Source organism: Bombina bombina, chromosome 2, assembly GCF_027579735.1.
Source record: "Bombina bombina isolate aBomBom1 chromosome 2, aBomBom1.pri, whole genome shotgun sequence".
In the NCBI taxonomy this organism is placed as follows: Eukaryota; Metazoa; Chordata; class Amphibia; order Anura; family Bombinatoridae; genus Bombina; species Bombina bombina.
In genome coordinates, this window is record NC_069500.1 from 343,954,246 (window position 1) to 343,967,299 (window position 13,054).

A 13,054-nucleotide genomic window follows, 5' to 3' on the forward strand; every position below is an offset into this window, starting at 1 on the left:
AACACCTACTCACCCTCTTAGGCCCCTCTCCTTCACACACACACCAACACCTACTCACCCTCTTAGCCCCCTCTCCTTTACATGCCAACCCCTACTCACCCTCTTAGACCCCTCTCCTTCACACACCAACCTCTCCTTAACATGCCAACCCCTACTCACTCTCTCATTCCCCTCTCCTTCACACACCAACCCCTACTTACCATCTTAGCCTTCTCTGCTTCCCATGCCAACCTTAAACAAACCTGCTGTGACACTCACGTGTCCAACTCTAGGGGGCGCTCGGATAGCACACACTACTAAAAATATATAAACACACAAAAATATGTGATACCTAATATATTAGTAAAATCTACACGTTAACATTTGAGTAACTGGTTTAGTGCTGATAAACATATACACCAAATGGTGCTAATATACACAGTATATAAGAGTCCTATCTTATCAGACTCCTTGGTGAGTGACACTGTAGGAATGATAGAAGTCTCAGTGTAGTCTTCTGTGGTTATATCATACTCCAGAAAATGGAAACAGTATCTGTGGTGACGGCAGCTCCTCTCCCAACATAAGCAAGGGAACGATATCTGTAAAAGATCACAAAACAAGAGGGTGCATCCTAGTATAATACTGCAAATATATCCAATATTCTCAAATTTGAAAAAGAAAGATACTCACAAAATGAGCAGCACCAATGTGCTAATTGACACAGGCTGAGATCTCTCAGTTTCCCAGTGAACTGATCCCCCAGGGGATGTGGGGGCTCGAGGTGCCCAGAGTGCAGATATCTGTAGATAATAAACACAAAACACCAGGGCGCCTCCTAGTATAATACTGCAGGTATCATAAATAATGGTAAATTTGGGGAAGAAAATCTACTCACAAAACGAGCAGCACCAATGTGCTAAATGGGGCAGGCTGAGATCTCACAGTTTCCCAGCTAACTGATCCTTAGGAGGATGTAGGGGCTCAGGGGTGCCCAAAACAAGGTCCAAAGAGGCTTCCATATAATGCAGTTGAAATTTTATTAAAACCAATAATATAAAACCAATGAGTATGTACATTACCCAAAGTATTAAAAACCTGTTAAAACAACAGATTGCTTTGTCAATTAGCACATTGGTGCTGCTCATTTTGTGAGTATCTTTTATTATCCCCCTCTCCTTCACATGCCAAACTCTACTCACCCTCTCAGACCCCTCTACATCACTTACCAACTCCTACTCACCCTCTCAGACCACTCTACATCACTTACCAACTCCTACTCACCCTCTCAGACCCCTCTACATCACTTACCAACTCCTACTCACCCTCTCAGACCCCTCTACATCACTTACCAACTCCTACTCACCCTCTCAGACCACTCTACATCACTTACCAACTCCTACTCACCCTCTCAGACCCCTCTACATCACTTACCAACTCCTACTCACCCTCTCAGACCACTCTACATCACTTACCAACTCCTACTCACCCTCTCAGACCCCTCTACATCACTTACCAACTCCTACTCACCCTCTCTGCTCCCTCCCCACACACACTATCCTCACTGACCCTCTTATTCCCCTCTCCTTCACACATTAACCCTTACTCACCCTCATGCACCAAGCTCTACTCACCCTCCAAGCACCCTCTCCCTTTCTCACACACCATCCCTACTCACTTTCTCAGCCCACACTCTCCAGCTTCACCCTATCTACCACACACCAACCTTTTTAAACCCCCCCTCCCCGATCCCTCAAACACCAAGCCCCACTCACCCTGTCAGCCCTCTCTCCCTTAAAAAAACATCCCATCCTCACCTTTATACCAACCACAGTTCACTCTCACATCCCTGTCTACCTCTCACACAATCACCTAATTATTTCCTCTCCTACGTTATATGTAAGCTTCTCCTCACTCTCTTAGGCTCTGAGCAGTTGAAGTTTGAAATTAACTTTAACAAATTTGATTGAAAATTTAAAGGGACAGTTTAGTCAGAGTTAAACTCATGACTTAGATAGATCATGCCATTTTAAACAACTTTTTAATTTACTTGTATCATCAAATTTGCTTTGTTCCCTTGGTATTTTTTGTTTAAAGCTTAACCTAGGTAGGCTCATATGCTAATATCTAGGCCCTTTAAGGCCGCCTATTATCTCAGAGCATTTTGACAGTTTTTCACAGTTGGACAGTGCTAGTTCATGTGTGTCATATAGATACCATTGTGCTCACACCCGTGGAGTTGTTTATGAGTCAGTATTGATTGGTTAAAATGCAAGTTAAACAGTACTTTACCAGCTAACCTGTGTAAAATGTATTTTAGATATCAGCACTAGTTAAAAAGTTTAAATACTTTTAAGAATTTTACTGCAGAATATAATGTTTTGCAGCATAGTTGTAAACAGTTTTTAATGCATCATTTGATTAAAAATCATGTAGAAGGTTTGGTGTAAAAAGTTTAAACTGCTAATATTGAGCACTATACTGGAATAAAAGTGTCTTTCGTTTATATACAGAGCTATAGGTAATGCCCCTTTGTGAGATACAGAGCTAGCTAGGTAAAATGTGCCCTTAGTATCTTATAGCACTAAAGGACCTTTTTAGAGAATCTTGCCTTAAGAGCTTTAAAGAAATTAAGACCCTTAAAGGGACACTGTACTCCAATTTTTTCTTTTGTGATTCAGATTGAGCATGCAATTTTAAGCAACTTTCTAAATTACTCCTATTATCAATTTTTCTTCGTTCTCTTGCTATCTTTATTTGAAAAAGAAGGCATCTAAGTTTTTTGGGTTCAGTACTCTGGACAGCAGTTTTTGATTGGTGGATGAATTTATCCACCAATCAGCAAGGACAACCCAGGTTGTTCACAAAAAATGGGCCGGCATCTAAACTTAAATTCTTGCATTTCAAATAAAGATACCAAGAGAATGAAGAAATTTTGATAATAGGAGTAAATTAGAAAGTTGCTTAAAATTTCATGCTCAATCTGAATCACAAAAGAAAAAAATTGAGTACAGTGTCCCTTTAAAGGGACAGTCTACACCAGAATTTTTATTGTTTAAAAAGATAGATAATCCCTTTATTACCCATTCCCCAGTTTTGTGAACCAACACAGATATATTAATATGTTTTACCTCTGTGATTACCTTGTATCTAAGCCTCTGCAGACTGACCCCTTATCTCAGTACTTTTGACAGCCATGCAGTTTAGCCAACCAGTACAGACCCCTAAATAACTCCACGGGAGTGAGCACGATTTTATCTATATGACACACATGAACTAGTACTGTCTAACTGTTAAAAACTTTCAAAATGCTCTGAGCTAAGAGGCGGTTTTCAACGGTTTAGAAATCAGTTTGAGCCTAGCTAGGTTTAGCTTTTCAAAAATACCACCAAGGGAACAAAGCAAATTTGATGATAAAAGTAAATTAGAAAGTTGTTTAAAATTGCATGCCCTATCTTAATCATGAAAGTTTAGTTTTGACTTTACTGTCCCTTTAAGTAATTAAGAATATGTAATTGTGCTAAATTGTGTAAATTGGAATTAACTATACAGTTAAATTAAATTGATTAATAGTAACTTGTTTACTATATAATATTTAACTTAAAATATGATTATAATTTTTATATTAGCTTAAAGGGACAGTAAAGTCATAATTAGACATTCATGATTCAGACAGAGCATACAATTTTAAACAACTTTAAAATGTACTTCTATTATTTAATTTGCTTCCTTCTCTTGTTATCCTTTGCTGAAAGGTTTATCTAGGAAAGCTCAAGAGCAGCAAAGAACTTAGGTTCTAGCTGCTGATTGGTGGCTGCATATATATACCGATTGTCATTGGCTCACCCATGTGTTCAGTTAGAAACCAGTAGTGCATTGTTGCTCCTTCAACAAATGATACCAAGAGAATGAAGTACATTTGATAATAAAAGAAAACTGGAAAGTTGTTTAAAATTGTATGTTCTACCTAAATCATGAATGAAAACTTTTGGGTTTCATGTCCCTTTAAGTCATCTCACCATTAGCAACGCTTCCACCCTATTAATCAGCACAAGAGCAGCTTCTTTTAAGACATTGCGGTGTAACCACAAAACAAATACTGGGCGCACTATGCCGTGAAGTGATGAAAGCCTGCAGCCTCTAGCATTTAGCTCAGCGTTGTGTGTTGAAAGGGTTAGGGATCATGATGCTGTATGTCTGCTCGCTCGTCTGCACCTCCCTTTCTTCTCTCCTTAGCAACAGAAAGTGAGAACATACCGTCTGTATCATGTACTGAAACCTACACATTCTTACAATGTTCCAATAAACTTATAATGGATCCAGAATCGGTTTGCAAGGATAAAAGTGCATAACCACCCATAAAAGTCTGATGTGATATAAATTAGTATACAGTATATACACAAAATACGCTTACAGTGAGCACTGAAACCACACATATCTCTTACTTACAATAATAACATTTTATTATACCTGGCCTACCCCCCTCTGTGAGAATAGTTGTTTCTAAATCATTTTGTTTAAATAGCTTTTCTATAACTAGTTCTTAAATATTGACATTTTCATTATAGGTGGGGATACAACAGGCAAAATCAGCCATTTCAAATGACAAAATAAAGGTAAATTGGCTATTTGTAAACAAATACACTGCAACAGGTAAAAATTGGATAATTGAAGACACCTTAAAGGGATTTTAAAAAAAAGTATACTGACTCTTTGACCTACCCATTGGTCTTGGGAACTGTAGGCACTGTTGTGATGCTTTACAATCAATTAGAGTTATCACCTTGACCATGTTTTCCTTGAGGAACATGAACAGTGTTTCCCAGAAGCAATGCTTATGTATTTGTTACCTACAGCATGTGTAACTAGGGCAGCGCTACTTGCCAGTATGTGCAGGTGCCGCCATGAATGATGAGGATTACCGCTCATGGTATTGTGCGCCACCTAATGGGGTCTTTGTGTATATTTTAATAGAGGACTTTCAAAAAAGAATTCAGCTTTTTTAAACCTTAAAATGAGAGCTGTTTTAACATGTTGAGAATTACAAATATAATAATACCTAGAAATAAACCTGGTAACACTGCTCTTCATGTATAGTATGCACGTGTTAGGTTAGAAAAGAGCATTATACCACACACCTGAGCATATCATCACCAACAAATTGTGACCTCTATTCTAACAGGATGAGACATTTGTGTCAAAAGCATGGGGGTAACTTTGACATTCACCATTCTAACTGAACAAAGGGTTACCTGTCTCCTTACTATTTCAGCTGACAAAGTTAATTAAAGGGGCAGTTTACTTGATTTCTTTCTATTGTTTAAAAAGATAGATAACTCCTTTACTACCCATTCCCCAGCTTTGCATAACATTGTTTTATTAATATACTTTATAACCTCTAAGTTTGCCTGTTTCTAAGCCCCTACAGGCCACCCATTATCTCAGAGCTTTTTATTAGCTTTTTCAATTTTGCACAAAAGCTAAACCATGCTAGTTTGTGTGCCATAGAGATAACATTGAACTCACTCCTGTGGGAAATGATAATGGTTATGCAAGAACCAGCACTGATTGGCTAAAATACTAAATTTTAAAAAGCATTGAGATAAGGGGCAGTCTGCAGGGGCTTAGATGCAGGTAGTCATAGAGGCAAAACATATTAATATAACAGCGTTGGATATGAAAAACTGTGGAATGGGTAATAAAGGGATTATCTATCTTTTTAAACAATAACAATTTTCAAGTAGACTGTGTCCTTTTAACAAAACGGCTTCTTAAAGGGACATTTTAGCCAAAATTAGAATGCCACAGGTCCATTTCCGTTTTGAATAGAAGTATGTTTTGGAATATACATTTATTAGCAAAAATGTTTCTAGTAAAAGCTTTAGCTGTTTCAAAAGAGTACTTAAGTATGCTCGCGCACCAGCGTTTTAAACACAGCACTTACATAGAGAGCCTTAGGTGCTTGTATCATCTGGTAGTGACTCATTTCCTTCATTGCTGACATGATACAAGCCCACTGGCTATCTGAGCAGCTGCAGTTTTTAAAATGCTGGTGCACTGATAATATGTAGATATGTTTCACATGCACGTGCAGAGAGAAAACAACAGCAGTAACATTTACTAGAAACATTTTTTTCAATATATGTGTATTGTAAAACTGTTTCTATTCAAAGATGTAATTCATCAATTTGCATTTCAATTTGGACCAGAATGTCCCTTTAAAGCTTCAAGATGAGGAAGTAGCTTCAGTTTGGATGGAAACGACCTTGGTGCACAGCTCGGCTGTGCAGAGAAATGGCGATCACACATTAAAGCTTCTCAGTCCCCAGTTTGTAACATGCCAATAGCTGTTTCTTTTTCATTGTCTCACATCCATCCATGTCATATTAAGAGGTGCACTCTGGTGTTCATTTGTCTCTCAAGCAAATTATGAGAAATTACTCAGGATGGAGCAGAGTCAACTTATCTCACCCCAAAGTCAGCTCTTGATTTGCAGTTCAGACAACAGAACATCAACAAGCACTATCTCAATCATGTATCCATCCAGACTGAGGAACCTCCATATGACATATTGTTTACCCACCTTCTCCCTTACAAACAGACAATAGCGCGCTTCCAAATACTCCAATGGGAGCCTCGTTCTTAATCCGTCAGACGGCATCAGAACCTAAGCGCAGCGAAGGGGGTAAGTAATGCAGAGATGGCAACAAATATAAATATATATGTATGTGTTGATATGTGTATATATACATATTGACATACAAATATATATGTATATAAGCATATATATATTTACTGGGAACACACAGTTCCCCGTTTTTTTTCTAACACCCGCCAACTTTAAAGCCCCAAAACTGCGTAGTGCAGTTGTTTGTTTTTTTTAAATCATTTAAAAAAAAACTATAATGCCTTCTATTTTGAGGGAATTTGGGGCACTTTTAGATCTAATCTCTGGTTAATTTTCTGAGCATTAATTGCTACCGTGCTCACTGTGGCAGTAACCAGCCACTTCTGGGCACACTATAATATAGCGCTCCATTTGTAATCTGGCCCTTAGTACTCTTGCTTAGATTGCATATAACTACTTTATCCTATTCTGCATTATCATGGCTGTATAATATAGTTTGCAATACCAATTAAATATCACTCAATAGCTTACTGTTAGCTAAGTCAATTTATACAGATTTAGAAACTTCAGCAAGCCGCTAATGTAAATGTAAGCTTCCTTCGCCACCTAGTGGCCTTCATCACAAAGCTCCCATGATAGCTTGTCAGCCTAGTCAACATAAACCTAAATATCTTAACAGCACAATCTAAAGGCAGAATCTACACAATACATTTAATCAACAAGCAGCTAAAATTCATATATTAAATAGTGCTATAAACATACATAAAATAAAGGGGCACTTGCACTAAGAGGACTAATAAAAAAGCATAGCAAGTCTGTAAATATTCCTTTTACATCTGACCATGGCACAGCATTCACCTTTACTATAGTATTAGAAAATTAAGAATAATTAGAAGTTTTCTTCTTTTTTTGGCCATTTTTCAGCCATTATAATCAGAAGATTAGGTATAAGTTTATTATCTAGCTACACAGCAATTTTCCTGTTTCAGCTAGTATTCAAGCTTAAAGGGACAGTCAAGTCAAAATTAAACTTACATGATTCAGATAGGGTATGTCATTTTAAACGATTAAATCATTGTAAATAGGCGTACAACTAAAAAAGATTACTCTTCCCTGTGTTTTTGTTAAAGGGTTACTGCTTTAAGAGAATATCATCAATACCACATTCATACTAAATCTTTATTATTTTAAACAAATAACCATTCATACCAGCAATGTTTGCTATTTAAAACCACTTAAACTTGAATAATCCACAAAATGGTAACTGTATCTGTAAGTGATTAATGAGACTACTGCAGCAGACAGACAAATAAATATCAGCTAGGCCCCTTCAATCCGGGAGCCACTTTTTTTTAAATATTACAATAAGTGTCTGAACTGCCGAGTATCAAGTATCGATACAGATTAAATCATAGGATTCAGGTAAGATAGTTAAAACCGGAGAGACAAAGCTTCTCCTAAGGACTGCTTGTCACATCAGTTGTAATTGCAGCAGTGAGTCAGGCAGTTCAAGAATTATTTTGGTTAGGCTGAGAGAAGGAGGAGAGATGGTAAGCCTCTCTGTATAGGTATGCTTTCAAGGAGCGTCTGAAGCTATACAAGGTTGGAGACAGTATTATGGAGCGGGGGAGTTTCAGAGGACAGGAGCAGCACATGAGAAGTCTTGGAGACGGGAGTGGGGAGACGTAGGTCAGAGGTTGATCGAAGAGGACGGGATGGGGAATATTTGGAGATGAGAGAGGAAATATAGTTGGGAGTTAGACTGTTGAGTGCTTTGTAAGTTAGGGTTAATACTTTAAATTGTATTCTGGAGGGAATGGGGAGCCAGTGTAGAAACTGGCAGAGCGGAGTAGCTGATGTAGATCGGTGACTTAGGTGGATGAGTCTAGCAGAAGCATTCATAATAGATTGGAGGGAGGAGAGGCGGTGTTTTTGAAGGCCATGATAATAATACGATAGTAAATATAGTTTAGTAAAATACTAATGATTACTTGAAAATGTAAATTTAAATGGGAGAAGCGACTCTGTTTAAAGAACTTATACCTTGAGATTTATCAGGAAGGGCTTCGTTGCCAGTCGTGTGATAACAATCAGATCCAAAATGTTAAACATGCTCTTTTTCTTTAAGGGTCATTCTAAAGCAAAAACAAACAAACTCTAATTTTGTTTCTTGGTAACTGAAAAGGGATTAAACACACAGGTAAAGTCCTGCTCGGTATCTACAAGCCGTATCATTGTTTCATTACCTCCCTTTCACCCATTAGTATTTAGCAAGAGGGAATAATTACCAGAAATGGCACATGTGGTGTTTCAATTTGTATCCTCATAATAAACTGTGAAATCTCATGAACATGTCTGGCTGCTAAAAACTGTAATTATTTAGGTAAAGTAGCATAGAACTACTACCAGACTATGCTTAATACCTTTCAAACAACCTGAAGAAATGTAAATACCTCATAAGGCGATTTCATACTGTTTGCTGGAGATTACAATTTTGCCCTGAAGCGGTGTGCATCTTGTGCGCAACTTACTGAATAGCCTTACTAGAATCTGATTTCATTAGAGCTCTCATGATTGTAGACTCTATTCCAGTTAAATATATTTTTCTCGTTGGTAGATTATACTCCAGAAGTGTTAGATTCTGTGCTGTTTATATTTGTAAAGGAAGTTTCAATATATATATATTTAATAAATAGAACACTTGCAGTTATGGTTCCTATAGACTTTTTTGTTGTCTTCTTTTTTTAATTTAATCTCTAGAGGAGGATCATTCTGAAGATGACTCATTGAGAGAACCTCATGGAACTGAACGATCCTATTCAAGTTCTCCTCATGCATCTCTTCAATCGAGAATTGAGGCTGCTACACCCATTTCAGCTCAGTCTATGTTAAGAGCGGCAGGTGAACAACTAGCTGAAAGCACCTTCTCCTCTTACTCCTTGAACAGTGAACAAGTGCCAGTAGACCAACTACACAAAAAGCAGATGATTCCACCAGTGCCCAAAAATGAAAATAGTACTGTTCTTTCATACCCATCCACGTTTTATGCATTGAAAGCAAATTTGTTGCCTACCAACAACCATGTAGCCACTAGAAATCATGATTCCAGTCCACTGAGTGACCAATCGGAAGGTAGCAATTCTAGCTCTGTGGATGACGAGCACTTGGACACATCTGAGATAGCATTTCAGGTAAAAGAGCAGCTTCTAAAACATAATATTGGACAACGTGTTTTTGGCCATTATGTCCTTGGGTTATCGCAAGGGTCCGTGAGTGAGATTCTCGCCCGACCCAAACCTTGGCGAAAGCTCACAGTTAAAGGAAAGGAACCTTTTATTAAAATGAAGCAGTTTCTCTCTGATGAACAGAACGTCCTTGCACTGCGAACTATCCAGGTGCGCCAGAGAGGTGAGACAAATAAACTACCACATTTATTACGTTTTTTTATGGGGGGGTTTTGTGGGGGTGTTAGGAAAAGTCGATAAAATGAAATTATTGTAATATTTATTTATTTCTAATTTTTATATAAATTAATTTATCACTTAACCTAGATTTATTTTAATATTTATGGTGTGTATAAAAGAAAAGTGAGTTGGTGAAGATGACAGCACCCTAATCAACAATTACTCATAATAGATTATTATTTTTGAGTGTTTAGAAATGGTTGTTTCTCCAACATTGGTGTGTCCGGTCCACGGCGTCATCCTTACTTGTGGGAATATCTCTTCCCCAACAGGAAATGGCAAAGAGTCCCAGCAAAGCTGGCCATATAGTTCCTCCTAGGCTCCGCCCACCCCAGTCATTCTCTTTGCCGTTGCACAGGCAACATCTCCACGGAGATGGTTAAGAGTTTTTTTGGTGTTTAAATGTAGTTTTTTATTCTTCTATCAAGTGTTTGTTATTTTAAAATAGTGCTGGTATGTACTATTTACTCTGAAACAGAAAAGGATGAAGATTTCTGTTTGTGAGAGGAAGATGATTTTAGCAGACAGTAACTAAAATCGTTTGCTGTTTCCACATAGGACTGTTCAGATGAAGTAACTTCAGTTGGGGGAAACAGTTAGCAGACTTTTCTGCTTAAGGTATGACTAGCCATATTTCTAACAAGACCATGTAATGCTGGAAGGCTGTCATTTCCCCTCATGGGGACCGGTAAGCCATTTTCTTAGTCAAGCAAACAGAATAAAGGGCTTAATATGGGCTATAAAACTGGTAGACACTTTTATGGGCTAAATCGATTGCTTTATTTGGGCATTTTATACATGTTTATGCTGATAATTCACATTTATAAACTTGGGGAACGTTTTTTAACGGCAGGCACTATGTTAGACACCTTTTCCAGTCAGGGAGGGCCTTCCCAGTTGTAGGCTGAGCCTCATTTTCGCGCCATTACTGCGCAGTTGTTTTTTGAGAGCAAGACATGCAGATGCATGTGTGAGGATCTGAAAGTAGCTGGAAAAGTTTCTAGAAGGCGTCACTTGGTATCGTATTCCCCTCTGGGCTTGGTTAGGTCACAGCAAAGGCTATAGCTGGGACTGTATAGGGGTTAAATTTGTAAACGGCTCCGGTTCCGTTATTTTAAGGGTTAAAGCTCTGAAAATTGGTGTGCAATACTCTTAATGCACTGTGGTGAAATTTTGGTAATTTTTTAACAATTCCTTCATACTTTTTCACATATTCAGTAATAAAGTGTTTTCTGTTTAAAATTTAAAGAGACAGTAACGGTTTTGTTTTAAAACGTTTTTTGTGCTTTATTGACAAGTTTAAGCCTGTTCAACATGTCTGTGCCTTCGGATAAGCTATGTTCTATATGTATGAAAGCCAATGTGTCTCCCCATTTAAATTTGTGTGATAATTGTGCCATAGCGTCCAAACAAAGTAAGGACAGTACTGCCACAGATAATGAAATTGCCCAAGATGATTCCTCAGATGAGGGGAGTAAACATGATACTACATCATCTCCTACTGTGTCTACACCAGTTTTGCCCACGCAGGAGGCCCCTAGTACATCTAGCGCGCCAATGCTTATTACCATGCAACAATTGACGGCTGTAATGGATAACTCCATAGCAAATATGTTATCCAAAATGCCTACATATCAGAGAAAGCGCGATTGCTCTGTTTTAAACACTGAGGAGCAGGAGGGCGCTGATGATAATTGTTCTGTCATACCCTCACACCAATCTGAAGTGGCCATGAGGGAGGTTTTGTCAGATGGGGAAATTTCAGATTCAGGAAAAATTTCTCAACAAGCTGAACCTGATGTTGTGACATTTAAATTTAAATTAGAACATCTCCGCGCACTGCTTAAGGAGGTGTTATCTACTCTGGATGATTGTGACAACTTGGTCATTCCAGAGAAATTATGCAAGATGCACTAGTAGCACCTTGGACCTTCAACCTAGCTTATGTATTTCCACCGTTTCCTCTCATTCCCAGGCTGGTAGCCAGGATCAAACTGGAGAGGGCCTCGGTGATCTTGATAGCTCCTGCGTGGCCACGCAGGACTTGGTATGCAGACCTGTTGAATATGTCATCGGTTCCACCATGGAAGCTACCTTTGAGACAGGACCTTCTTGTTCAGGGTCCATTCGAACATCCAAATCTGGTCTCCCTCCAGCTGACGGCTTGGAGATTGAACGCTTGATTCTATCAAAGCGTGGGTTTTCAGATTCCGTGATAGATACTCTGGTTCAGGCCAGAAAACCGGTAACTAGAAAGATTTACCATAAAATATGGAAAAGATATATCTGTTGGTGTGAATCCAAAGGATTCCCATGGAATAAGATAAAAATTCCTAAGATTCTCTCCTTTCTACAAGAAGGTTTGGAGAAAGGATTATCTGCAAGTTCTCTAAAGGGACAGATCTCTGCTTTATCTGTCTTACTACACAAAAGACTGGCAGCTGTGCCAGATGTTCAAGCATTTGTTCAGGCTCTGGTTAGGATCAAGCCTGTTTACAGACCTTTGACTCCTCCCTGGAGTCTAAATCTAGTTCTTTCAGTTCTTCAAGGGGTTCCGTTTGAACCTTTACATTCCATAGATATTAAGTTACTATCTTGGAAAGTTTTGTTTTTGGTTGCTATTTCTTCTGCTAGAAGAGTTTCAGAGTTATCTGCTCTGCAGTGTTCTCCGCCCTATCTGGTGTTCCATGCAGATAAGGTGGTTTTGCGTACTAAGCCTGGCTTTCTTCCAAAGGTTGTTTCTAACAAGAATATTAACCAGGAGATAGTTGTACCTTCTTTATGTCCGAATCCAGTTTCAAAGAAGGAACGTTTGTTACACAATTTGGACGTAGTCCGTGCTCTAAAAATTCTATTTAGAGGCTACAAAAGATTTCAGACAAACATCTTTGTTTGTTGTCTATTCTGGTAAAAGGAGAGGTCAAAAAGCGACTTCTACCTCTCTTTCCTTTTGGCTTAAAAGCATCATCCGATTGGCTTATGA

General features: G+C 38.4%; 1 protein-coding gene across 1 annotated transcript in view; it reads left to right on the plus strand.

Moving 5' to 3' along the window:
- Window positions 1-13,054, plus strand: part of CUX2 (cut like homeobox 2) — a 142,571-nt gene that overhangs the window by 81,070 nt on the left and 48,447 nt on the right. The window contains exon 8 of the mRNA XM_053701709.1: window positions 9,368-10,015. Within this exon, the coding sequence (XP_053557684.1) occupies window positions 9,368-10,015 (648 nt within the window). The remainder of the gene's footprint in view (window positions 1-9,367; window positions 10,016-13,054) is intronic.